Source organism: Lagopus leucura, unplaced genomic scaffold, assembly GCF_019238085.1.
Source record: "Lagopus leucura isolate 7727_CA_CO unplaced genomic scaffold, USGS_WTPT01 Super-Scaffold_73, whole genome shotgun sequence".
In the NCBI taxonomy this organism is placed as follows: Eukaryota; Metazoa; Chordata; class Aves; order Galliformes; family Phasianidae; genus Lagopus; species Lagopus leucura.
This window is the reverse complement of record NW_024962252.1, coordinates 90,909,234-90,933,399: the sequence shown is the minus strand read 5'-3', so window position 1 is coordinate 90,933,399 and position 24,166 is coordinate 90,909,234. Positions and strand designations below refer to the sequence as shown.

Below are 24,166 nucleotides of genomic sequence, written 5' to 3'. Positions count from 1 at the left end.
CTGGAAGCAAAAGGTGCATAGGACCTTATAGAGGATGTAAAGATGAATGCCTAAAGTGGAATTGAAGCTTTGTTTAGCCCTGAAGTCCATCTTTGGCAGGGTCAACACTGTGTGAGGTAACACTCCTAATGAGTATTAACCCATGGTTTAAGACTACATACAAGGGTCAAATGCTTATGGAACATCCTTCTTCTCTTCCTCACGTGCCTTCAAGTGATATAGTGATTACTCAGAATAGATATAGTCACGGCCAAATTGCATGAATATATAGGTCTGCTTAGGGACTCTTGAAGTGTAAGCTTTGACTTGTTTTTTTTCCTCAGGCTCTCCAGGGAAATTACGTGATATAATCTGATCATCTGTTTTGCTTGCTTTTCCATCTCTTAAGCATCTACTTGCCTTACATTTTAAGCAATTTTTAGTCTTTGTGCTTCATCTCTCTCTGTTGCTCAAAAAATGCCTATAACAATATATGTAGTATGTTGGACATTGGCAATAACAAGAAGTGGCCTTGAAGGAAAGGCTTCTAGACTTTCCAAGTTAGAAAATGCCCTTTGCCTGCAAGTTGAATACTAGTACTTGTTTTTTACTTAGACAAAGAGCTACAAAAAATATTGGGAAAAAAAATAATAAGGGAATTAGTAACTTTATTTTGGAGACTTTAGAACAACACAGAAAGAAACTTTTTGGATTTTTCCTTCTGAAGATAAAGCTATAGTTTTGTAGCTAATAAAGTAATTCCTTTTGCTTCATGTTACACACTGTTTCTAGTCTTCAAAAGCTTTTAAATTGCACTGTTAACTGCAAGGGCAAAACAGTTACGCTTTAAGCTCCCTGTGTTCTCCCACCAATTTAGTAAAGCTGTGTTGCATTGAAAAAAAAAGTGTGATTGACTTGGCTCTGCGTTTTTCTTAGTTTTGCTAATAAAACAGATGATGTATTGGCAGGGTTTTGAATGGTACATCTTGTGCTGAGTACTGAATATTAGCAGAATGGCTCCACGTTGTTGGGGGCTATGGTTTTTCTGTTGCTTTGTATTTGTTTGGGTTTCTTTTAGATTTGGTTTGGTTTTGATTGTCTTCTGTTTTGGAGCCACGTGAAGATATTCTTCTTTCATCTGGAAAATTCTGAGATCACTAATAGTCAGAATAATCAGTAATAATTGAAAAGATCAATCTGATTGGTGAGTAAATTGGCTAAATTCCACTGAAATTAAGGGAGTTACACCAGACTACAGTACCAGGCAGTCTGTGATCAAAAGCATTTCTATTAAATGAGTGGATCTACTGTTTCCAGCAGAAGAATATCAAAACTGTGCAAAAAATTAACTGTAAAATTAACTACATGTATATATGTATATTTAATGTCTTTTGGTCCAGTTGAGCTTAATTAGAAGAGCATGACTGAAAAATTATTTTTGGTTGCCAACAACTGGTTCAGTGCTGAAGTGTGGCTAAAATAGAATAAAATGTGTTAATAGTTCATAGTTATATCCAAGAGATGTGCATTTATATAACTAAGGACACCACTTACCCAAGAGTGTGGTCAAAGAAACTATTAAAAGTATAAACTGCAGTTGGTAAAATATTCATGAGCTTCTTTCTTCACTTGTTGTCTTCTCCAAATGGGGCTTTTTTTAGCATCTTTTGTCTGTTTTCTGTCAGGCACAGGTGTATGAGTAATTAGAAAGGCCAGGCTTTTTCATGCTATTGTTTTTGAGTAGTGAATAATGAGAAAGGACAGATATTATGCACGGTGTAATGTGCTTTCTTAAGGCACACGCTTAAAGATCAGCTAACATAGGAGGATATTTAACTTCAAATAATGCTTTGTGAGGGGAAAAAAAAAGCAGTATGTTGCAAATCTAATCCAAATCAGTCGCGTAAGGGAAGAGATTGCTCAATTCACGATGACACTGATTTCACTGTGTAAAACCTAAAAACATCTTGCCGTCACTGTCTAATATAGGGCACTTGATGAGACTGAAATTCTGCTGCTAAAATCATCCAACTGTAAAAAAGCAAAGCAAAGCAAAACAACCAACCCTTGATAAAGAGCATCCAGATTTGGTTATGCACCTTGCTTACAGCTCCTCATAACTACATAACACAAACAGTTTTTGGCATGGGATAACGACTTAGGTTTGTCGCTGTTTTCTCCTGCTTACTGTGTTTTGTGGCTGTTTTCAGTACATTGTCTTCTGCCTTTCTCTGTCGTGGAGGAGGAAGAGAGAAGGAATGAGAAGTTCATTAATACAATACTGAGCTGCCGGGGTGTGGAGAGGTGGGGTCAGCCTTTTCTCCCAGGGAGCAGTGATAGGATGAGAGGGAATGGCCTCAAGCTGAGCCAGGGGAGGTTCAGGTCGGATACGGGGAAAAGTCTATTCTCCGGAAGCGGCCATGCTTCCGAACGGGCTGCCCAGAAAGGCGGCAGAGCTGACCCAGCACAAGGCCCGCACCTCACGTGCCTCTGCAGAGGCAGAGGGCGGGACGGGGGAGAAGCCGAGGAGCACGAGAGCTGCCTGGCACGACTGCCGACAGAAACGCACAGAATCAGTGAATTTCATTTCGCTGTATTGCAGGTGGCCATCAGGAGCCGCTTTGGCCGATGTGCCTGAGGGGGCGGCTATGACAAACCAGCCCTAAGGCAAGGCGGCAGGGGGAGCGGTAGGAGCAAGGCTTCCTGCCTCCAGGGAACACGAGGCGCCTCGCCGCCATTTCCGCTCCGAGCGGCGCGGCGGGCAGCGGCAGGGTGCCTGGGGCCGGAGCACCAGCCGCACCTCCGCGCGCCGCCGTTGGCGCCTTCGTGACGGAGGGTGGGGCTTTCCCGCTCCACCCACCAATCGGCCGTATCCCCTACGCGACGCTACTTCCGGTCGCCTGGCCCGCCGCGCCCAATGGGAGGGAGGCAGTGGGGCGGGACGCCTCATCCTCACCGAGGCAACGGGCGGGCGGACGGTTCCGGGTGTGCGCGAGGCTGACGGCGTCGGCGGGTGAGTGCTGCGCGCCTGGGTCCGCCCTGCCCCGCCTTAGCCCGCCGATCCCCGCCTCCTCTCGGCCCGGCGTCTCCCGCCTGCCCGCTCTCCCCCGTCCCCTTCCTCGTTCCCCCGATCCTCCGCTGTTGGCGGCGGGGCGGTAACGGCCGCGCGGGCGGCTGCTCTCCGCGCGCCTCCGGCGGGGCGGGCTTCCCGGTGACGTCACCCCCGCGCGGCGGCCCCGCCCACCTGCGCGTTGCCACGGCGACGGCGGGATCGCGGCGGGCCCGTGGCCCTCGGGTATCACCGGGCCAGGACCCGAGGCGGCGGTCGTGCCGGGGTTCCTCGCTTCGTCCTTCCGGGAATTTTCCCCAATAAAAGTTTCTTTTACCTGTTATTCGTGTGCTGCGCTTGGGTGGAAATAGTGCTAGCCGCTTATATGACTGCTGGCTCTGTGTTAACACGCAGTTTCTACCTCTTAATGTAACGGCATCACGCAGATGGATGCGGTGTATGGCTTCAGGGCAGCAAGACGTGCAGGTCACGCATAAAACTCTTGTGTACACGTTTTGGCTTTTGCTGGCGTTGTAGTAGTGCTGCTTAGGATCTTCAGCATCAGCTGGGATCTTCGCTCTAAAGAGGTATGGGTTGTGCCTGTGAAACACCACTGGGTTAGGAGCTAATTAATCTTGCTGGGTTTTAATAGGTTTTAATGTTAAACAAAAGGAGACCGTGGAGAGCAGCTTTTTCTCTGTTGTGGGCAAGCTTTGGATCAGCTAATCTCTAAAGTTGTCTGGGAAGTTTGCTAGGTTGAAGTTAAGTCTCTTCCCAGAAGCCTGCAGTTTGGGTTCAACTTGCATCACCTACTTTTTCAACTGAATTGGTTATCTTAAGTCGCATGAAGACTGCTGGCTAGGGGAGAGAGAGAACTTAGAAGCCTTTCTTTTAGCAGGCGCGTGCTCTTTCATTCCAACCCGTCTCCCAGAAATTCTTGCTGATGTTGGTTTATGTGAAATATGTCTTTGGAAATCAGTATCCAACGTATGCATGTGATTTGGTTTTAGGATGACTCTACTCCAGAATTTCTTTTTGAATGGAAGCATGCTCTTTTCCAGTAGAAGATGTTGATCCTAATGTATGATCATGGAGAAGGGGATAAGCTCCGTAGAAGTGTTACCTTCCAAATCATCTCAGGTTACAGCTGTAAAAGTGGTGGTCAAAGAGCCCGAAACAAAGCAGACCCAAAGAGGGAAACGAGTGGGATTTGTGCTTGTTCATGCAGGTAAGATGTAGAGGCATAACAGCTGGAACTGCAATAGTCTGTACACACACTAAAGATCAACTGAAGTATCATATTGGCTTTCGTTTATTAGTATGTTAATGAAGTGGCATGAACTTTGGGTATAAATATATAAGTGGAGAGTTTGATTGCATTGGCTGGAGAAACTAGTACTAAAAATGTGATTTTGGATGTTCTGAATGATGCATATCTATATCATTATGCATGTTTGCTCTCTATAGAAAAGAAAATCCTTAAATTTGACAGTTAGTAGAACTTATCTGGGTTGATAGTGAAAGATTTTCATATTCTATTTAAGAGTGAATTGAATTGATCAATATCTTGCTCTTTACTGTGTTATTTTACTAGTTTAAATTCCTTATTTTTTTCACTGGTAGTGTTTAAACTAATTTCATCAATTTCTTGTAGCTGGCTTTTAATAAAGGTGAGGAAATGAAGTTGAGATAAATACAAATAACATAATACAATTTTTTTTAATAAAAAAAAACAATACAAAATGAAATCTAAAAATCAGTGTACTAAACTTGTCAGCTATTTTTCTGATAACATATTTAGTCACATAGGAGCCTGATGAATTTGAAATAGGGGACAGTGACAAAAAGCAGCAGAGTGGTTGGATGCAGCAGGATAGAATAAGATGAAAAAAACCTGGTCTTTGTTTCATGAACCTCTCCTAGCTGTAGAGTACAGAGCTCTGAAAATGCAGTGCATACAGGAGAAAGTGAACACAATGGTAACTGACCAACTTGTCATTCTGCAGGGAAAGGAAAATGGAGTTTTCCTTAAAACCAAACCTTTTTTTTCGCTGCACACTGATTTCAAATAAATAAAATAGCTGCGCTGGTCTCTAAGAATGCACTAATCTGTAATCTCTTGGAGAGTGTTCATAGGAGCAGATTATATGATTCAAATGTGTGTACTCGTGTGTGTGAGCTCAGTCCCCTGTATTTTATTGAGTCTACTTGAATGCATAATGTTGTCAGTTTCTAATATGAAAAAGGAGTGCCAACGTAATCCCGAGTAAGGATGTCTCTTCTCTGCCGGTGTCGTAATTCTTGCTGCTGTTTGTAGCCAATAGTTTGATAAGAGGTATAATCTCTTTTCCTTTTCCCTAACTGTAGGTGCAGGTTATCACTCTGAATCCAAAGCTAAAGAATACAAGCATGTGTGCAAAAGAGCCTGCCAGAAGGTATGTCTTTCCAGCTCCATAGTCCTGCAGTGGGCATGTAAGAAGTGTATTTGGGAGCTCTGTCTCTTTGGTATGAATAGACATACCTTGGTTTAGCTGCTGTGACTGAATGTATTTCTAGAGGAAAAAGGAGTAGCAACAGCTAACATGGCTACTATTCAGACTTGGTAGAGTGCATGGAGGTGCAGCAACATTGTCATTTGTGGTGGCAAATACCACACACCAAAGAAAAAGGAACTGGGGAACAGTTCATAATTCACAGGGTGTTCATAAGAGTTTCCTGTGGCTCTGGGATTTCTGGAGTTGAATGTAGTGCCTGGATCTTTCTTCGTCAGTGTCCAGTCTTTTTGGAATTTATTTTGACTAGCATCCAAATTGCTCAATAAATACAAGAATTTATAGAATTGCTTTTTTTTGATGGCTCTTAACTTGTTAATGGGAGGGGAGGTAAGAAGGACAGAAACAACAAAAAACAAATGACCAAAGAAACAAATTAAGTTTCTAAAGCTGTAAAAGAAGCAATGAAAAGATTTTAATTTCCATTGAAATATATATTTTAATCTCTTCTGAGAACTTAGCTTTGGAGTTGGCAGCTTCTGTGTGCTAAGAGCTGAATGAGAAGCTGGAAGACTTATCTCCAAAATTTCTGATGCCTTTTTCTTTCTCCAGAGAGAGCATGCTGGGCGTCTGGCAGGCCTTTCAGAAGTGCTTTTCAGACTTGGAGTCTAATAATTATTAACACTTCATCTTGCAGTTCTGTGTCTCAATCCTAATACCAATGTAATTCTGTAATGAGAAACTTGAAAAATCATCCAAACTTAACATCAGCTTCCTTAAAATTGTGCGCTAGCCCTGATGATACTAATTTTCCAGCTAATTATGTGTGAGATGAGGTTGTTTGCTGTTGAATGCAAGTCTAATTGGAGATTCTGTTTGGTTCCTTAAGTTCAGTAGCCAACATTAATTACTTGTATGAAGAGCAAACAGTCGCAGGTTTGTTTTTCTTCTAAAGATGCAGCCACTGTTGTTGTCAGGTGGTTCCCTGAGGTAACTTGAATGTAAGGTCTTACCAGTCTGGATCTGGGAAACAATACTGTGTATATATGTATAATATATTATATATATATATATATATATATATATATACATACACACATACTATATATAAATAATACATACATACATACTATAATATAAAAAATAGGCTCTAGAATTATTTGTGTGTGTGTTTGAATGTGGACGCACGTATAAAATCTGGAGATAACACTCTCTTATATGATTTATTTCATGCGTTGGCTTCTAGGTGAGGTTGATAATGTTCAATTTCTTGACAGTTGCCATATATAGTATTAGAGACTGTTGTTGAATCTTGGAAGGAAAATTAGGAACTCCCTGACTGAATCATTATGTTTAAGGATGCAGTTATAAGAACATATTTTGCTACAAATTTGATCCTGCAAAAATCTGTTACTAAATGCAGCGTTGGAATATCTGATTTTGAAAAAGGCCTCAGATCTATCCTCATGTGGAACATGCCATCTTGTTTTTATGTCCTCTTAAATCTAATCCTAATTTAATGAAGATTCTCTTTCTACATATTTTGGAAAACATAGGACTTAGCTGCAGAATATTAGAATTTCCTAATAATCAACTGAAAATTCTGTTTTACAGGCGATCGAAAAGCTACAGGCTGGTGCTCTTGCAACAGATGCAGTGACTGCAGCACTTATAGAACTGGAGGTACGAATTTCTGACTTTAGTGAAGGGTCCCTATGAAGGAAAATAGGAGTAAAGCTAAAAGAATTTCTGAGATGTAAATGGGGAAGTTTAGTAACATGCTTGTTCCAGGTCTGCTAATCTCACATAGCAGTAATGACTGAAAAAGCAATTCTTTTTCAACTGCTAGCAGTCATTTTTCCTCTCCAACTTTACTAGTAAAGAAGGAAGGCGAAGTAAACATTGTGCTGTAAAAATGTGGTGTTGAAATTTATCGGCATATTCTCAGAAGATTAGCAGTGGATTTGCTTACACATGTTTGGAAAGTGTTAATTAATGTACTTGATAGGGTTAGCTTAAGGCAGGCAGTATGTGCTTTAGTATGTGGTAGGCGTGCTGACTAGGTGCCAAAACTTCAGTCATACTTTTAACTTGGCGAGCTTCTTGGCTTTAAACAGTAATTGTGGTCTCCACTGAACTGTTCAAAAATGCTTTCATGTGCTATCTTAAACATTAAAGTAGATCTAGATGAGAGAAAAATATATCTCTGTGTATATATATATGCATTATAGAAACATAGAATCATAGAATCCTTAGAGTTGGAGGGAGCCTTTAAATGTCATCTAGTCCTGCAATGAACAGGGACACCACAGCTAGGTCAGGCTGCCCAGGACCCAATCCAGCCTCGCCTTGAAAGTCGCCAGGGATGGGGCATCAACCACATCTCCAGGCAGCCTGTTCCACTGCCTCACCACCCTCACTGTAAAAGACCTTTTCCTTATATCCAACTTAAATCTACCCTCTTGAAGCTTGAAGCCATTTCCCCTTGTTCTGTCACCACAGACCATGCTGATGAGTCTGTCCCCTCCTTTCCTGTAGCTCCCCTTTAGATACTGAAAGGCCGTTCTCAGGTCACCTTGGGGCCTTCTCTTCTCCAGGCTGAACAGCCCCAGCTCTCTCAGCCTGTCCTTGTAGGAGAGGTGTTCCATCTGTGGGATCATTTTTGGGGCCCTCCTCTGGATGCGCTTCTGCAGGTCCACGTCTCTTGTGCTGAGGACTGCACATCTGGATGCAATAATCCAGGTGAATTCTCACCAGTACAGAGTAGAGGGACAGGATCACCTCTCTTGGCCTGCTGGCCACCCTTCTTTTGATGCAGCCTAGGGTACAGTTGGCTTTCTGGGATGTGAGGGCACACTGCTGGCTAATGTCCAGCTTGTCAGTGCCCTCAGCTCTTTACCAGCAGGGCTGCACTCAATCCTTCCATCCTTCAGCTAGTATTGGTAGTGAGGATTGCCTTGACCCAGGTGCAAGATTCTGCATTTGGATTTGTTGAACCTCATGAGGTTCTCCTGGCCCTCTGCTTGAGCCTCTGTAGGTGCCGTCTGGATGGCATCCTGTCCATCTGGTATGTTGACCGCACCGCACAGCTTGGTGTCATCAATGAACTTGCTGAGGGTGCGCTTGACCCCACTGTCAGTATCATCGATGATGTTAAGGAGTATTGGTCCCCATTGAGGCGCCCCTTGTCACCAGTCTTCATCCAGACATTGAGCCATTGTCCACCACTCTATGGACTTGATCCTGCACCAGATCTTTGTTCATTGAACAGCCCACCCATCAAATCCATATCTTTCCAATCTAGAGAGAAGGATGTTGTGGGGTATCGTGTCAAAGGCCTTACTGAACTCCAATAGATGACATCAGTGGCTCTTCCCTTGTCCATTGGTGCAGTGACACCATCATCCAAAGCCACTAGGTTGGTCAAGCAGGATTTGCCCTTGGTGAAACTATGCTGGTTCTTCTGTCTCTCCATATCTTCCGTGTGCCTTAGCATAGCTTCCACAATCTTTTCTGGCACAAGAGATGAGACAGATAGGATGGTAGTTCCCAAGGTCATCCTTATTCCTCTTCTTAATAATGGATATGATGTTGCCTTTTTTCCAGTCACCAGAGGCTTCACCTGATTACCATGCCTTTTCAAGTATCATTTGGTGTGGCTTGGCAACTACATCAGCTAATTCCCTCAGCACTCTGGGATGCATTTCCTCGGGACCCATGGATTTGTGGATGTTCAGTTTCCTCAGGTGGTCACAAACCTGATCTTCTCTTAAAGTGGGAGGAACATTGCTTCCCCAGTCCCTCCTACCAAACATTTGAGAGCAGTGTGACGAGAAGTTATCAGAGAAGATGACTGAGAAGAAAGGTTTTCAAGTATCTCAGTCTTCTTGTCTGTTGTAACCAGCCTACCTTCATCACTCACTAGGGGGAGTATGCCCTCCTGGACTTTCCGTTTCTGGGTGAAGCACCTGTAGAAGCCTTTCTTGTTCTTCTTGGCGTCCCTTGCCAAGCTTAGTTCAAGCCTTGACATTCCTGACCCTGTCCTTACGCAGCCCAGCAGCTTTTTTATACTCTTCCTACAGTGCCTGCCCCTTTTTCCACTGCTTGTGCATTTTCTTCTTGCTCACCAGTTTGACCAGCAGGTCCTGGTTCAGCCATGCCAATCTCTTGCCTTCCTTTCCTGACTTGCTGCACCTGGGGATGGAGAGCTCCTGCGCACTGAGGAAAGCTTCCTTAAAAATCTGCCAGCTTTCCTACACATCTCTGCCCATGAGGACAGTTTCCCAGGGTGTTTTGTTGACCCACTTTCTGAAGAGCTGGAAGTCAGCTTTGCTAGAATATAATGTCCTAATTTTTACTTGTCTCATATCACTCTGGAGCATGAACTCAACCATAGCATGGTCACTACCAGCCTCCAATCCTGATGTGTGAGTCAGTTCACTTGTATCGGTGAGCAACAGGTCCAGTACTGCATCCCCTCTGGTGAGAGCTTATATTACTTGACTCAGGAAGTTATCCTCAATGCATTTCAGGAGCCTCTTGGATTGCCTACAGCTCACCCTGCTACTTTTCCAGCAGATGTCTGGGTGATTAAGTCCCCCAGCAGGATGAGTGCTTGCAATCGCAACGCCTTCTGTATCTGGAGGTATAAGGCCTCACTGACAGGCTCCACTTGATTGGGTGGCCTGTAGCAGGGCTCCCTTTGCTGCCTCAGGCTTTAAATGTCACCCATAGGCTTTCGACTTGCTCATGAAAATCAATCTTATAAATCGCATACATGAATAAGCTAACAGAATCTGCTCTTGTTCCACAAGATTCTTTTGTGATGAGGCTCCCACCTCTGTGGAAAACATTTTCTCTTTTGTGCTGTAGTTTTTATCGTATTCCTGAGCTACATAAAAGAAAACACATTTTAAGAAACTTGGCTGAACAGCTGTACGTCTCCTTTCAGCTGTGCCTAGGGTAAATTATTTTCTGGTTTTGCTTTCCCCTGAGAGAACCTTCTTTTGCTGTAGTATATTTAAATATTCTGAAGTGACATCTGTATGATGTTATGGCTGTAAGATGAAATTAAAGCATATTTAGAGAATTAATCTGATCGGCAAACTTTTTCTCCTTTTCAGTCTTGCCTGCTGTTCTGGTGATGCCTGCCATCATTCTACTGTCTGTTTTTATAATTGTCCTAGGTGGTATTTGGTTGATATAGAACACAGTACAGTGAATTTATCTGAAATATTTAATCACTTTTACATTTTGTTAGAATTTTTAATGCTATATTCCAAAACTCTGTAGCCTTTGAAAGACACACACATCTTTTCATGGAAATGCTGCAAAAGATGATTTTTTTCCCTCAGTTCCGCTCAATTACACAACTCCTATTACACAGAATTTCATCTAATCCAAGAGGCATCACTTCAAAGACTTAGAGAGGCGCAAGACTTGCTCTTGATCTTTTATGAGCAAGCTGACAGTTTACTTGCGGTATGCTGTCTGTTTTTTGTTTTATTTTTGCAGGCTCCAAATGTAGAGTGAGCAGACTTTCTTTGTTGGACTTTATGAATCTCAAGTGAAATAGGGAATAGATGAAGGTATAATTAATGCTAATAGTTGTTAGAGGAAAAAGTAGATTACTTGTGCAAAGCAACTTGAATGCCTGACCCAGAATACTGTTAAAATAATGGTGCTGGTTTGCATGAGCATCAGCTGTATTTCATAAGTTGAATAAAGGCAGTTATGTTTTCTAGTTTGTGAACTCTGTCAATGCAGAGAAATAAATGAACGTGTTTCTTCTTTCAGCTTTTGATAATCAAATAGTTCTGGACAAGGTGCTTCATAAGGCTCATCATTTACACTGTCTGCTTGATCTCAGAGCTGTATTCACGATCCCAGAACCGTTTGTTTTTATGCTTTTGCTGTCTGCCACCATATGAAGTCTGAATTCCTCTTGAAACATAAAGGGATTTGGGCAGATATTTCTTTTCTTTTAAAAGCTGCAGTTTACAACAGAACCACATGCTGATTGAATTTACAGCTGGCTAGAGGAACAATGTGCAGTTTCAAGCTTTTCTTTGAGTGCGGAGCACTTCAGAGATTCTAATGTTCAGGTATTGGAAGCAAGAACAAAGTTTGTTGTAGATGAAAATTTTCAACTTTCTCTTAGTGCAGCCTAAGTTTATTCATACTGTGTGTTTATTGCTTGGCTCTTCCATCTGTCTTCTGTGGAACATTCTTTGTGAGTATCATTTAAATTGGGAATCGATGTGATTATAGAAAGTGGTTATCGCATTTTGAGTTTGGGTATCCTTGCTCATAAAGTTGCCCTATTTGCATTTTTTGTTATGTCTCAGTCAAAGGAATGGAAAGCAAAATTTGCAATGAGATAATTTGTCTCTCGTTTGTTGTTTTTTTTTATATTAATTTTAGAGTAAATAAGATTTCAAAATACGGAATCTTACTCCCAAGTGTATGCATTTGAAGCTGAAAGCACAAGGCCAGCAGCATTGTTGTAGTAAGGCAGTCACCATAGATGAACTTTAAATGAATGTTGAACTGGAAGTTGTTAATTCTAATTAAAGACTTTGCTATTTTTTATTTTATTTATTTATTTTATTTTATTATTTATTTATTATTTATTATATTTATTTTATTATTTTATTTTGCAGCAGAGTGACTAACGGTAGATTACGACAAAAGTGTTCTTGAAAAACATTTTAACTGGTTTGATTAAAAGAGACCTGACTCACCCTAGTAGACTGTTACTTCTTGTTACTGAATTCCCACAGAAGAATTTTATAATAACAGTGTGTAGAAAGAAATGCCAGTGGGCTTTGAAATCCTTTTAGAAGTTGCAAATGAACCTTGACCAAAACTGTATCAAAGATGGATGGGATGCTCTTTAATGCATGTCAAAAACAGAGCAGTTTAACTATTTGTCTAGATGTAATTCTGGATTATTCATATTGAGCAACTTTTTCAAGCTTTCCCCATTAACCACAGCTTTAGTACGCCTGTATTGCTGCCAGAACATTTTAAAATACATTTTGAAGGAAGAAGGGTTCTGAGTTGAAAACGATATCCTTGGTAGCGCTTAAGAGTTTTTATGAGATGAACTCACATTTGAAAATGAAATTCTTGTTCCGTGTCTTGACGCTTTGTATCGTGTCCTTACTACAGTTTTAGGTTGTAAGCCTGAGATACCTAAGTGATGGTGTAACTGCTGTAGTCTGGAGTTAGCAGTCGGCTAAACCTGCTGCTGCTTTGTGGTCTGCCACCTTTCCAAGGTCGGCATCTTGGCACGTGGGCAGCACGCGTCTGCACAAAGGTGTAATGTTAAATCCAACATGCAGCACTTCTTATTTGAGAAACTTGAATCAGTAAGAGCTACAGGCAGAGCTAATAAAAGGTGGCTTACTTTTTAACTAGGACACTTACTAAAAGTTGCTTGGTACTTTATGTGAAGTATGATTTGTTGTTTGAAAAACCTTCGTACCATGGTAACGATGGTGCTTGTGTTAGTGTTTAAATAGAAATTTTGCACAGTGAAGCCTTGTTCATCTCATTTCCCCTCACTGCAAGAAAGACATCGAGGCCCTGGAGTGGGTTCAGAGAAGGGCGACAAAGCCAGTGAGGGGTCTGGAGCACAGGCCTTATGAGGAGTGGCTGAAGGAGCTGGGATTGTTCAGTCTGGAGAAGAGGAGGCTCAGGGGAGACCTTATTGCTCTCTGTAATATGTGAAGGGAGGTTGTAGTGAGCTGGGAGTCAGCCCCTTCTCCAGTGTAACTGGTGACAGGACTAGAGGGAATGGCTACAAGCTGCACCAGGGGAGATTCAGGCTGGATGTTAGGAAATACTACTTGTCTGAAAGAGTGGTCAGGTGCTGGAATGGGCTGCCCAGGGAGGTGGTGGAGTTCAAGGAACGTTTGGATTTTGTGTTGAGGGAAGTGGCTTAGTGAGAGCTATTGGTAGTAGGTGGATGGTTGGACTGGATGATCTTGAAGGTCTTTTCCAACCTTGGTGATTCTGTGATTCTGTGTGCAAGGCTGTAATCATAGGCTTATGATTTTAACAGAACATACAGTTCTGTTTGCTCCTGTGTCATACTTGAGAGTGTCAGAGGTAAACTGTGGTCTCTGTGGAAGAGATATTTGCTTGTATTTTAAGGCTTTTACTTACAAGTAAGTGATTATCTGAAATCGTTGTGTGATTGTGATTTATATTAGCACATTATTGCTCTTGAGATGTATCACACAGAAGAGACTGTAAGGTTTCCATCGTAGTAATTTAAAATAAACATAGCAAATTGCTCTTTTCTGATGTTGCTGTGGCATATTTAAAGTACTGCAGCAAGAATGTACACTGTAACACATCACTGTCATCATATTAATTATGCAGAGGTTTTGATAAAATTTGATCTGATTGTGGCCTCACGGTGCTTTGTTTATATTTTCAGGATTCTCCTTTTACAAATGCAGGAATGGGTTCTAACTTAAACCTTCTGGGTGAGATAGAATGCGACGCCAGCATAATGGATGGGAAGTCATTGAATTTTGGAGCAGTTGGCGCACTGAGCGGTATGTTAACTATGTGTTATAAAGCTAGCTACTGATTGAAGTGCAAAGACTGATTTTGTTCTTTATTGTGAAGTTTTTGGAGGGAGTGCCATTGTAGCCCCACTTCATGAATTCTTCCCTCTGTAAACAAACAAAAGGGAGAGGGAGGCATCCTCACTTCCTGAAATACTGCTTAGTGATGTTGCAGTGCACTGTCTTAGTTCACTGGTAGTCCTTTGCAGAATGATGAATTTGCATGATGAAGAATTCATTCACTCAGAGGGTGTGTGTTTTCTCAGAGGGCTTTGAAGAATTGTAACCTTATAGTAAAATGCATATATATAAAATACAAGCATTCAGATGACAGTATTTGTTTTTGTTACCAGGCTCCTTGAAGAATTTACTGTTACGTAATTCAGTCATAGAATCTCTTAGCTTAATTGGTCAAATTGAAGTACCAAGGAACTAAGGTTTCCTTTGCAGTGTTACAAAGGTACACAGCCTCTAAACTAGGGCTGCTTTTTATTCTTGCAGCTTCTGATCTGTCAAGCTGTTTGCCCCGACATAAAATTCCTCTGTAGTATAGTTTTTTTCATTATAATCCTCTCATGGGATCAATAACATTTGGATTTCTAATTTGTAAAACTATTACAAGGCTACATGAACATGCATATAGCACTTATTTAATCTGAGAATTAATGTGCCTTTCTTTTTTTTTTCTTTTGCCAAGCTTTACCTTTCAGTACAAAACAGTCCCAAGCAGGGATCCTTGAACTTTTGTCATAAGTACTTGAGAGCCTTAACTGTTACTCTGGAATACTATTGAATAGCTTTTCTGAAAACGTTTCAACCTCTGTTCTTTATCCTAGGATAGTTCTAAACTGTGTTAATAACTTCCTCATGTAGATATAGATCTAAAATAAATAGTAAAATTAAGTGTTTCAAGGCTTACTTGTTACGAAATGTATCCTTCCAACCATGGAGAAGGAGGAAATGAGGGAGTGAGAAAAAGCTAAGCCTGAATCCTATAATCCCTGTTCTGGCCAGATAGATCCAAACAAAGCTTTTTCCATCTTGAAAAATTAATACTCATAAAACATCTTTGGTCTGTAGAACACCACTGCTTTAATTCTGAGATTTCTGTGGTAGGGAGTCACTCCTAATATTTCAATACCCTTCTTTCTTTAAAAAACAAAACCAAATGTTGATTAGAAAGTCTTGCTACCACTGATAGGCCACGAGAAGGAACAACTGATTTAATGTTATTAAGCTGAAAAATAGCATCACAATGTGTCTCTTACTGAATTACTGAAGCACTGGAAATGAAAGGAAGCTGACTTCCGTTGCCAAAATGAACCCCACAGTACTGTGTGGAAAATATTTTAATGGTTTGTTCCCGTTTTTTGCTGATTTTTCAGGAATCAAGAATCCAGTTTCAGTTGCAAATAGATTGTTGTGTGAAGGGCAGAAAGGAAAACTCTCTGCTGGCAGAATTCCACCTTGGTAATTGCTTTGTTCTGCTTGACTTTACTTTAGTCTTATATCTGTACTGCATGCAATATTTGAAGGCTTTGTCTTATCCAACGGAGGTTTGTGCTGTTTTACATTACATCCTTTTGAAAAGAAGCAACGTGTTCTTCTCAGATCTTGAAACTCAGTGCGTCTTCGATGCAGCTGTGAGTAGAACTGTTGTGGATAGATAGAGATATCACCTTGTGGGGTTTTGTGTCAAGGTGACTGCTTCTAAAGTTATGTCATACCGAATGAATGATTAATGTTTATAAATATCTAAAGGGAGGTAGGATGCAGATGGATGAGGTCAGGTTCTTCTTGGCAGTATATGGCGATAGGACAAGGAGCAGTGACCTAAAACTTGGACATGGGAAGTTCCGTACAAACATACAGAACTTCTTTGTAATAAGGGTGGCAGAGCACTGGAATGGTTGCCCAGAGAGGTTGTGGAGTCTCCATCTGTGGAGATATTTAAGGCATGGCTGGATGCCTCCTGTGCGACCTGTTGGAGGGTACCTGCTTTAGCAGGAGGGTTGGACTTGAGGATCTCTTGAGGTCCCTTCCAACCCTGCAATTCTGTGATTCTGTGTGAATTCTTAAGTTTTTGTTATATCGTTTTGAAAAATCTCTAAATGCAGCAAAATTAAAATGAAGTTCTGCAGCCTTTGCTTTTGACAACTTTAAAAAATACATAAACTTAACTGGCTTTGTGCCTTTATTTTGAAACTAAATTGTGGAAATACGCAGTGTTTAGTTAGAAACTATTTTAAATATAAACTTGTTAGCATGTATGACAACACTGAAAATGTGCTTTATTGAGACTGATGTAAGTTTGAAAGAGGAAACTGTTAAATGCATAAGAACTTTAAATATTGTTGTATCATATTTGGAAAGTGTCCAAGAACTGTGTTGGAACCGACTAATCTTGGAAGCATCTTATTTTTGTTAGCAGTTCAAATCAACCAGCAGGAAGCTTGAACTTAAGCTGTTGCCTCAGTTATACCTGTTGGGGAAATTTGCTACTGTTTGCTGAGAGATTGCAGTATTTGCAGATGTATTAAATCAGCACTTACGTTGTTTGAAATATGTATATTTGATTTAGAAATTTTACTGTTCATACTTGTTTCTGTAGAAGTGTCCCCATAGTCAGTCTGTATCTGGATAGTCTGGTATTCCAGTTTATACACTGAGGAAAAGAACTATTGCAGTGTCCATAATACTGCAAAGGTAGGTCATAGAGTGAAAAAAGTACCCCAAAACCAACACACCAACAAGCAGATTTTGCATTTTTGTTTTCTTTATTAAAGGAAGAGGAATCATAGTGAGAACTTCTTTTTCAGAGAAGTTTACCAAGGGATATGAACTTAAATATTAGTTGCTGCCAGTGGCTTATTTCTTCAGATATCTGGAAAAAGCTAGGGCTTATCCAGTTACATTAAAGAGGGTGTCAAAGGAGGTTGTTGTGGTTTTGGTTCTGTTTGCTTCCCTCCCTTCCCTGCCTCCGTCCCTTCCCTACTTCCCTCCCCTCCCCTTCTCTTCCTTTCCTTTCATTTGTGTTCCAGAACTAGAAGCAAGCATTTGTGTTTTACTTTTGTCTGTAATCATGGCAGGGAAGAGCACCTAGCATAGTTGTGTCCTATTTTAGCGTGTTTTCTGTAACTTCATGACCTAGTTTATGTTTGTAGCTATTATTTTTAAAATAACTGAATGAAAAATAAACTGTATCCCCTCATCTCAAAGGACGAGAAAATCTTTCAAACACTGTTTTAGCACTGTCTTGGCTAACAGGCACTTCATAAGACAAGGGAGTTAAAGCTCTCTAAGTGTGAAGTGAACTGTTGACTTCAGAGCCAACGTTTTGGGCCTTATTTACCCTATATGTATTTTCATTTCTTCTCTGTTTTGAATTTGGAACATGTATCTTAGTAGAAAAAAAGGTAGCTAGCTTGGAAACAATCTGTAGCACTGTAATGCTTTAATAGATGCTCCTGTATGTTCAGGGCATCGCAAGTTTGGAATGGATCTTATGTTCATTGTAGGTGATGATTGTTGACAATTTCATGCCTTGCCTTTTTGGCAGGGTTTGGTGTAACATATTTTTGATCTGGGAGTGAAATACATTGCTGTGCAAGCTGAAAAAATATGTCATCAAGTAGCAAGAAACAGCTGCATTATTGTCATTCCTCCCAAGAGTTAGGGTTTTAATAACTGATTTTTATTTGTAAAGATGTGAAAGTTTCATCTTTTTTCTCATGGGCAAATACTGTGGTGGGCAGTCTCTCAAAGAAACTGCAAAGCCTAAGAATCTGTCTTGCTGATTAAACCTGTTGGTATAGACAGCTTCTGTAGCACCATCTAACTTAGCTTAATGTTTTCTCACCAGAATGTTTGGCACGGGACCACGGGAGAGAAATTCTCTGACTGTGAGATTAGTGACAGTGGCACTGTGGAGAGTCTTGTCTGCAAAAGAACAGCTGGAGACAGTTAGTTTGGCCTGGTTACCACCATTCAGCACCCATTTGTATAGGGACAATTCTAAATGGTACTTCTCTGATTTTCAGTAATTTTAATGAGTGTGAACTAGTTTATTCTGAGATGGTAGGTTCACTGGGAAGGAGTCATCAGGTGTCCTGATTGCTGTATGTATGTAGTTTACTGTGAATTGCTCTGTAGCGTGGGTTATTCTGGAACAGCATCTTCTCTTCTGGTTTAAAACACAGTCCTGCTGTGCAAATTAAAATTCAAACGTAGAGAATTCCCTAACGTAAGCATGCATTTGTTAAAGCTGTTCTAAGGTCCTTGAACCTTCTCTCACAGTTTATTCAGACTGAGGCTGTCAGAATGTTCTCTACCTCTGTATGAAGGAGTAGAAAATACCAAACTCTTCAGTGTTACATGTTATCCTGTAAGGCATTCTTGATCATTGTATGACTTAGAACACAATTACAGTTGCTTAGTTACGTATTGGGTGGATCATTGGGAGTGGTCTTTGGTCCCAGAATAATGGATTAGTTGCTTTCTAGTAACAGCTTTAAAGTTTTCTTCTATTTCATATGTTTCTTAAAGGCAGAAAAGCTTATTTAGAACTGCTTGCTCATATTTCAGCTATGTAAGAATTGCAAGATGGTACAAATAGACCTAACCATCTTACTTTTTTAGAACTCCTTGATATTATTGATTTCAAAGTACATGTTAGTGTCCCTTTTTTCAGTACTAATATTAATCTTTACGAGAAAGAATCCCATGTTTGTATGTTCTCCCCTTTGGTTACTGCAGCATTTTGCAATCATTTTATTCTCGTCACATGTAGTGCCACAGATGGGATATGTGTAACGTGCAGGATATGAGTGACTTGCAGGGAGGAGCATAGTCAAGAAAGTGCCAGGGTTGAAGACCTGTACCAATTTTCTGATCTGTATCTTCTATATAAGAGTGATTTCAGAGTGATAGCTGCATTTTAGAATAAACATTACAAAATGAGTTTGTTACGTTTAGGATCACCTTCATCTTTAGTAAACCTAACTTTCTACTGTTGCTTCTATTCAGCTCAGTGTATCTTGTCTTCATACAGCCCATATTAAGGGCTGCTCTTTACATCAAACAGGCATCAGGATAACCACGTTCTTGTGAAAACTTGCCTAGAAGGGCCATTTTTAGAGTAATTTTCTATTTTCAATTAATGTGCTCTGCTTTTCCTGTATTTGGAAAGCAGATCTGAACACCACCTTCTTGTTGGGGAGAACTTTTTCAACTTCTTTGTGTTTTGAGCTCGTAACAACTACAGAGTACTCATCTTTCTTACAGATGGATGAAATGAACTTTTATCTCGTTTGTGTAGAACCAACTTTCAGAGCAGCAAAGCCATTCATCTTTTTGATTGTTTTTTTTCCTTTGGAAAATTGTATTTTGAACTAGTCTAAAAGCTTTTGAGACTTGGTGGGGCTTTGGCTGCTTTGTATAGCCCACTGAATTTATTCTCGATTCTTCCTCCCCCCCAACTAATCAAGCTTGGTTGTTTTAAGTTTTATTAGCTTGGCTGTTAAGTTTTATTTTTATGCCAGCTGTGAGTATTACCCGTTCATTCTTGCCTGCTGCAGCTCTTCTCCATGAGTACATGGACATTTCCCATGGGCCTGCAGTAGTTCCCTAGTGCATGACTGCTGGTTCCCACCCTCACACCATCCTACCATCTGTGTCTGTTACAATTATCTGTATTGCTTGTTTGGGTAATACAAAGATTAAGCAATCTTGTTCTGATTATAAATACTTGGCTACTTGGTGGATCTGAGTTCACACCGTATGTCCCATAGGATTCTCTTACCAAATGTCTCTATCAGTTTGGAGGATAGGGTACAGGTGGTACAGGTAACGACTACTGAGGTCTTGATTTTTTTATTATTCTAACTCTCTTGTGATTATGTTGTATTTTCAAGACATCTGAAATTGAATGATTAAAATAAAATTTTAAAAAAAGAGTGGGTAATTTTTGTGGTGAAAGGAGGCCTCAGTTAGATATCAGCAAGTGTTTGCTTCTCTAATGTAGCTATTCATTGGGATCAGAACTGGAAAGTATTTTGTGTCCACCTGGTATGAGGGAAATGAATCTGGGAATTATGGACACAAGTGTGAGCAGAATAAGAGTCACGTTACTTAAATGTTGGTGCATCTTCAACATTCTGGGGTGCTTCTTTTTGTACTGTGAATACTTGTGACTATTTTTATATCTCTGAGTGTAAAACAAGCAATCGTGAGGTATCAGGAAAATGAAAGGTTTCTGACTGATTTGTGCTATTTAAGTTACCATATATTAGACCCATAGTATCTGATTGTAGTACTGGAGCACATCCAGAGGAGGGCCCCAAAAATGATCCCACAGATGGAACACCTCTCCTACAAGGACAGGCTGAGAGAGCTGGGGCTGTTCAGCTTGGAGAAGAGAAGGCTCCAAGGTGACCTGAGAACGGCCTTTCAGTATCTAAAGGGGAGCTACAGGAAAGGAGGGGACAGACTCATCAGCATGGTCTGTGGTGACAGAACAAGGGGAAATGGCTTCAAGAAGTTAGATTTAGGTTGGATATAAGGAAAAGGTCTTTTACAGTGAGGGTGGTGAGGCAGTGGAACAGGCTGCCTGGAGATGTGGTTGATGCCCCATCCCTGGTGACTTTCAAGGCGAGGCTGGATTGGGTCCTGGGCAGCCTGACCTAGCTGTGGTGTCCCTGTTCATTGCAGGGGAGTTGGACTAGATGAGCTTTAAAAGTCCCTTCCAACTCTGAGGATTCTGTGATTCTCCTTTTTTCCACCTACACTTTTGCTCCGTGTAAATTACTTCATTGGACAGGAAACACTTGTTCACTTCTTGAGAGCGAGTAGTTGATGGGAAACTTTTTTTAATCAATGGAGACTACTATTTACCACAGTTTGGCTACAACTTATGTTTCTCTTGGATGCTACTGTGAGTGAGAGGTTGTTTCTTGATAATTACCTTATTTAAAAGGAGATATTTTCCCAGTACCCAGTAACTTGCTCTGCAGTATCTTGCAGCATGAAAAATATTCCTCCAGAGCTGTGCTAACAGTAGAAAGAAGTATGTGTTTAACAATTCAAATTCCTATCTAGAGAAGCTTTTTTTTTTAAAACTTCTTTAATCAAAGACTGAAAACATCTCTTATGGTGGTTATGTCATAGGGAAGATGGAAAATAATGCTGCAAAATACTACATATTAAAAGCTGCAGGTGTCAGATACAATGCTATCAAGAAAACTTGCAACAGGAGTAATGCCAACAAGTTTTCTATAGCAGCACTGTTCTAGGGATTGATAGTATTATGTGGCCCAAGAGACTTCTGTGCAGCTTACATAACTTTGAGTCTCACTTTCGTAAATCAGGTGTTCCTCTAAAGTGTTTTGAAATTGCTGTGTGTCCTCAGTCTTTTCTTCTTGTAACCATTATGCAGTTATGGTATTCTTGTTTCCAAAGGGAGATAGCAAGTAGAGATTAGAAATAACTGTTCTTTATTTTGTTGCTACTGCTGTTGCTGTTTTTCATCAACTTTCAGAAGACATGTGATTTCCAACCACGTTCAGTTTTTTGGGGAATCAGATTAATTTATCTAAAGGGAAATGGTATAAATAATTGAGGCATTTCTTTTTTCCTAAAAGCTGCATATCTGTATCTTTTGCCACCATTCACTGTCATAACAGTGTATACTGTCTCACTGCTGTAAAATACTCAGTACTGACTACAGAATGACTTCTCAAATTTGTTTCTTTCTTCCACAAGTATGTTAAATACTCAGTGGAGTTGTCTCATTTGGAAATGCTTAATAAAACGCCATGAGATAGACTTTCATTTCTGAATCTAAATTAAGCTTGTTTTTAGCTTGTCATATCTCTCAAAGTAATTCTTGATATTCCAGTGGCATTGGCTAACTTCACTCTAACTTGCCGTTCTCACTTCTTTCATCCCCGTGTTGCTAGTCTTCAGAATCTTATTCAGTTGTTACAAGACTCCGGGATGGCTTCGTGCTGTTTTAGCTGCAGTTAAGAACTGATGCAATTTGGTAATTTGTTTCAAATTTAATAGCACATGTTTTTATTCAATAGTGAACTTAATGTCAGAGCTATGTAGTGTTTTAATGAAACCAAGTAAGGGTGCCAATTGTAATTATAGCTGACGCTTCTGTGAAATGCAGACAGTGTACAGTTTTAAAATGACCAAACCAAAGAGAAAATACTAATTGCAAGAAAAGGGGGATTTGTTATATGGTTTTATTTAAACTCCCTCTTCTGTGTCTCCTAGCTTTTTAGTTGGTGAAGGAGCTTTCAGATGGGCAGTTGATCACGGGATACCAGCATGTCCTCCAGGTATCATGGCTACAAGTGAGTAATCTGGTGGTGTGAGTAGGAAGAACAGGACAGAATAATTTTAAACAGTGCCTCGTATTCTGAGGTGTACGTCACTTCACTTTCCTTAAAGTTCAACTAGCATATGATATTATGGTATATAAGGATGATTAAGTTTAATAATCTTCTATTAAGTATGAAAATAGTAAAAATTAAAAACTGTTACTTTAGCTGCATTTTAGCAACATCTAATAAAAGTGCATTTGTGATTCTAGGATTAAATCCAGTGAAGGAGTTTTATTTATTTATTTATTTATTTTTAACCAACATGCAGACTCTCTAACAGCCCAAGTTGTGAACCTTTTTGGATCAAAAAAATACCAGCTAGCCATGTATCTGAATTCAGTATGTGCTGACTTGACTGCTAGGTTTTATAATTCCATCCATCACATTATAAGCAGGCTGGGTTTTGTTTGTTTGTTTTTAATAAAGAGACAGACAAATAAAACAACTTAGGTAGAGTTTGTTTCATCTGATATGGTGAATTAATCAAGTCTTGCACATAGAGTCAAAATATACTGTATCCTTAGAGCTGCCAGATCTCTTACAAAAGCCTTCTTTTTCTTCAAATTAATCAAGTGATTGTTAAACCTTCTACAGACAAGACTGAAAATTAGTGCATGTACTCATGGACTTCTCAGTCCCCACCCTGTTGGAAAGTGCCATTACCATTAGTCTGCAGGTTGCTATAGGTGAGAGCATGCCCTGTATTTCCTGTTGAAGTTGTTCAGGTAAAAAGTCAGAGCTCATTGCCAAGAAGATTGCACAGTATTTCTTTATTTTACAAAATAAACATCACTGCATAAAATATGTAAGTTGTCTCTAAAGGAGACATGGAAATCTATATCTGCCATTGTGTGCAGTTCTAAATGTAGATAAACACCCAGAATTTGTGTTTCAAAGTTGCTGATACTCAGTGCTCAAAAGTAACTCCTGAAAGAGTAGCAGTGTTATACTGCATCATGCCAATTTTCATACATATTCATGTTGCATTTCATTTTGAACAGAAAGTTTTGATTTTTTCACTCTGACATGACTGAAAGTGCTGCTCCATCCATTTTCTGTCCAGCACAGCATTTGCAGCACAACCTTTGGGCTCAGTTGAGCAGAACAGATTTATTTCTGTGACTTAACAAAAGAGGAAAAACCCATAAAGGAGTTGTTTTAGAAAGTGTTTGCTACTTATGTCTAGGAAATACTCCAAAAGGAGGGTCTCTTGATTAGCTCTGTTTGCATGCACTGGAGTTTACGCTATTTCTAGTATCAAAGCCTTGCTGTTCTAGTAGGGATGATTAGAACCAACATTAATTGACAAATGTTCTTGTAGTCAGTAAAATGTACCTTAGAAGAAATCCATGTGTTACAGCTTGAAAATAAGGATGGCCATTGCAGTTTTGCTTTACCTAGTACAGACTGTTTATACTGGAGAAACATCGGAAGAATAATCTCAGCGTGTGTACTGATCACAAGCTAGCTTCAAAACACTACTAATTTGTTTTTATGGTACTTCTCAGCATTTATCTATTTATCAGAACAATTCCTTTTAAAATGATTACTGGAATTCTCAAATTAATTCTGTTCAAAGCCAATGCAGAAAAGCTTTTTCCTGTTGCAATATGAATTTAAAAAGTATTTAATATTGGTATGTAAGTTGCCAATTACCTCTTCCTCTCCAACGCAGAC

General features: G+C 40.1%; 1 protein-coding gene across 7 annotated transcripts in view; it reads left to right on the top strand.

Moving 5' to 3' along the window:
• Positions 1 to 2,929: 2,929 nt before the first annotated feature.
• Positions 2,930 to 24,166, top strand: part of TASP1 (taspase 1) — a 75,068-nt gene continuing 53,831 nt past the window's right edge. For 4 of the 7 annotated variants that reach the window (XM_042895315.1, XM_042895314.1, XM_042895311.1 and 1 more), the window contains exons 1-7: positions 2,930 to 2,992; positions 4,039 to 4,256; positions 5,396 to 5,463; positions 7,135 to 7,203; positions 13,970 to 14,090; positions 15,488 to 15,572; positions 22,380 to 22,459. In XM_042895315.1, the coding sequence (XP_042751249.1) occupies positions 4,112 to 4,256; positions 5,396 to 5,463; positions 7,135 to 7,203; positions 13,970 to 14,090; positions 15,488 to 15,572; positions 22,380 to 22,459 (568 nt within the window). In that variant the 5' untranslated portion in view covers positions 2,930 to 2,992; positions 4,039 to 4,111. The remainder of the gene's footprint in view (positions 2,993 to 4,038; positions 4,257 to 5,395; positions 5,464 to 7,134; positions 7,204 to 13,969; positions 14,091 to 15,487; positions 15,573 to 22,379; positions 22,460 to 24,166) is intronic. The other 3 variants (XM_042895313.1, XM_042895312.1, XM_042895316.1) reach the window with 2 other exon arrangements.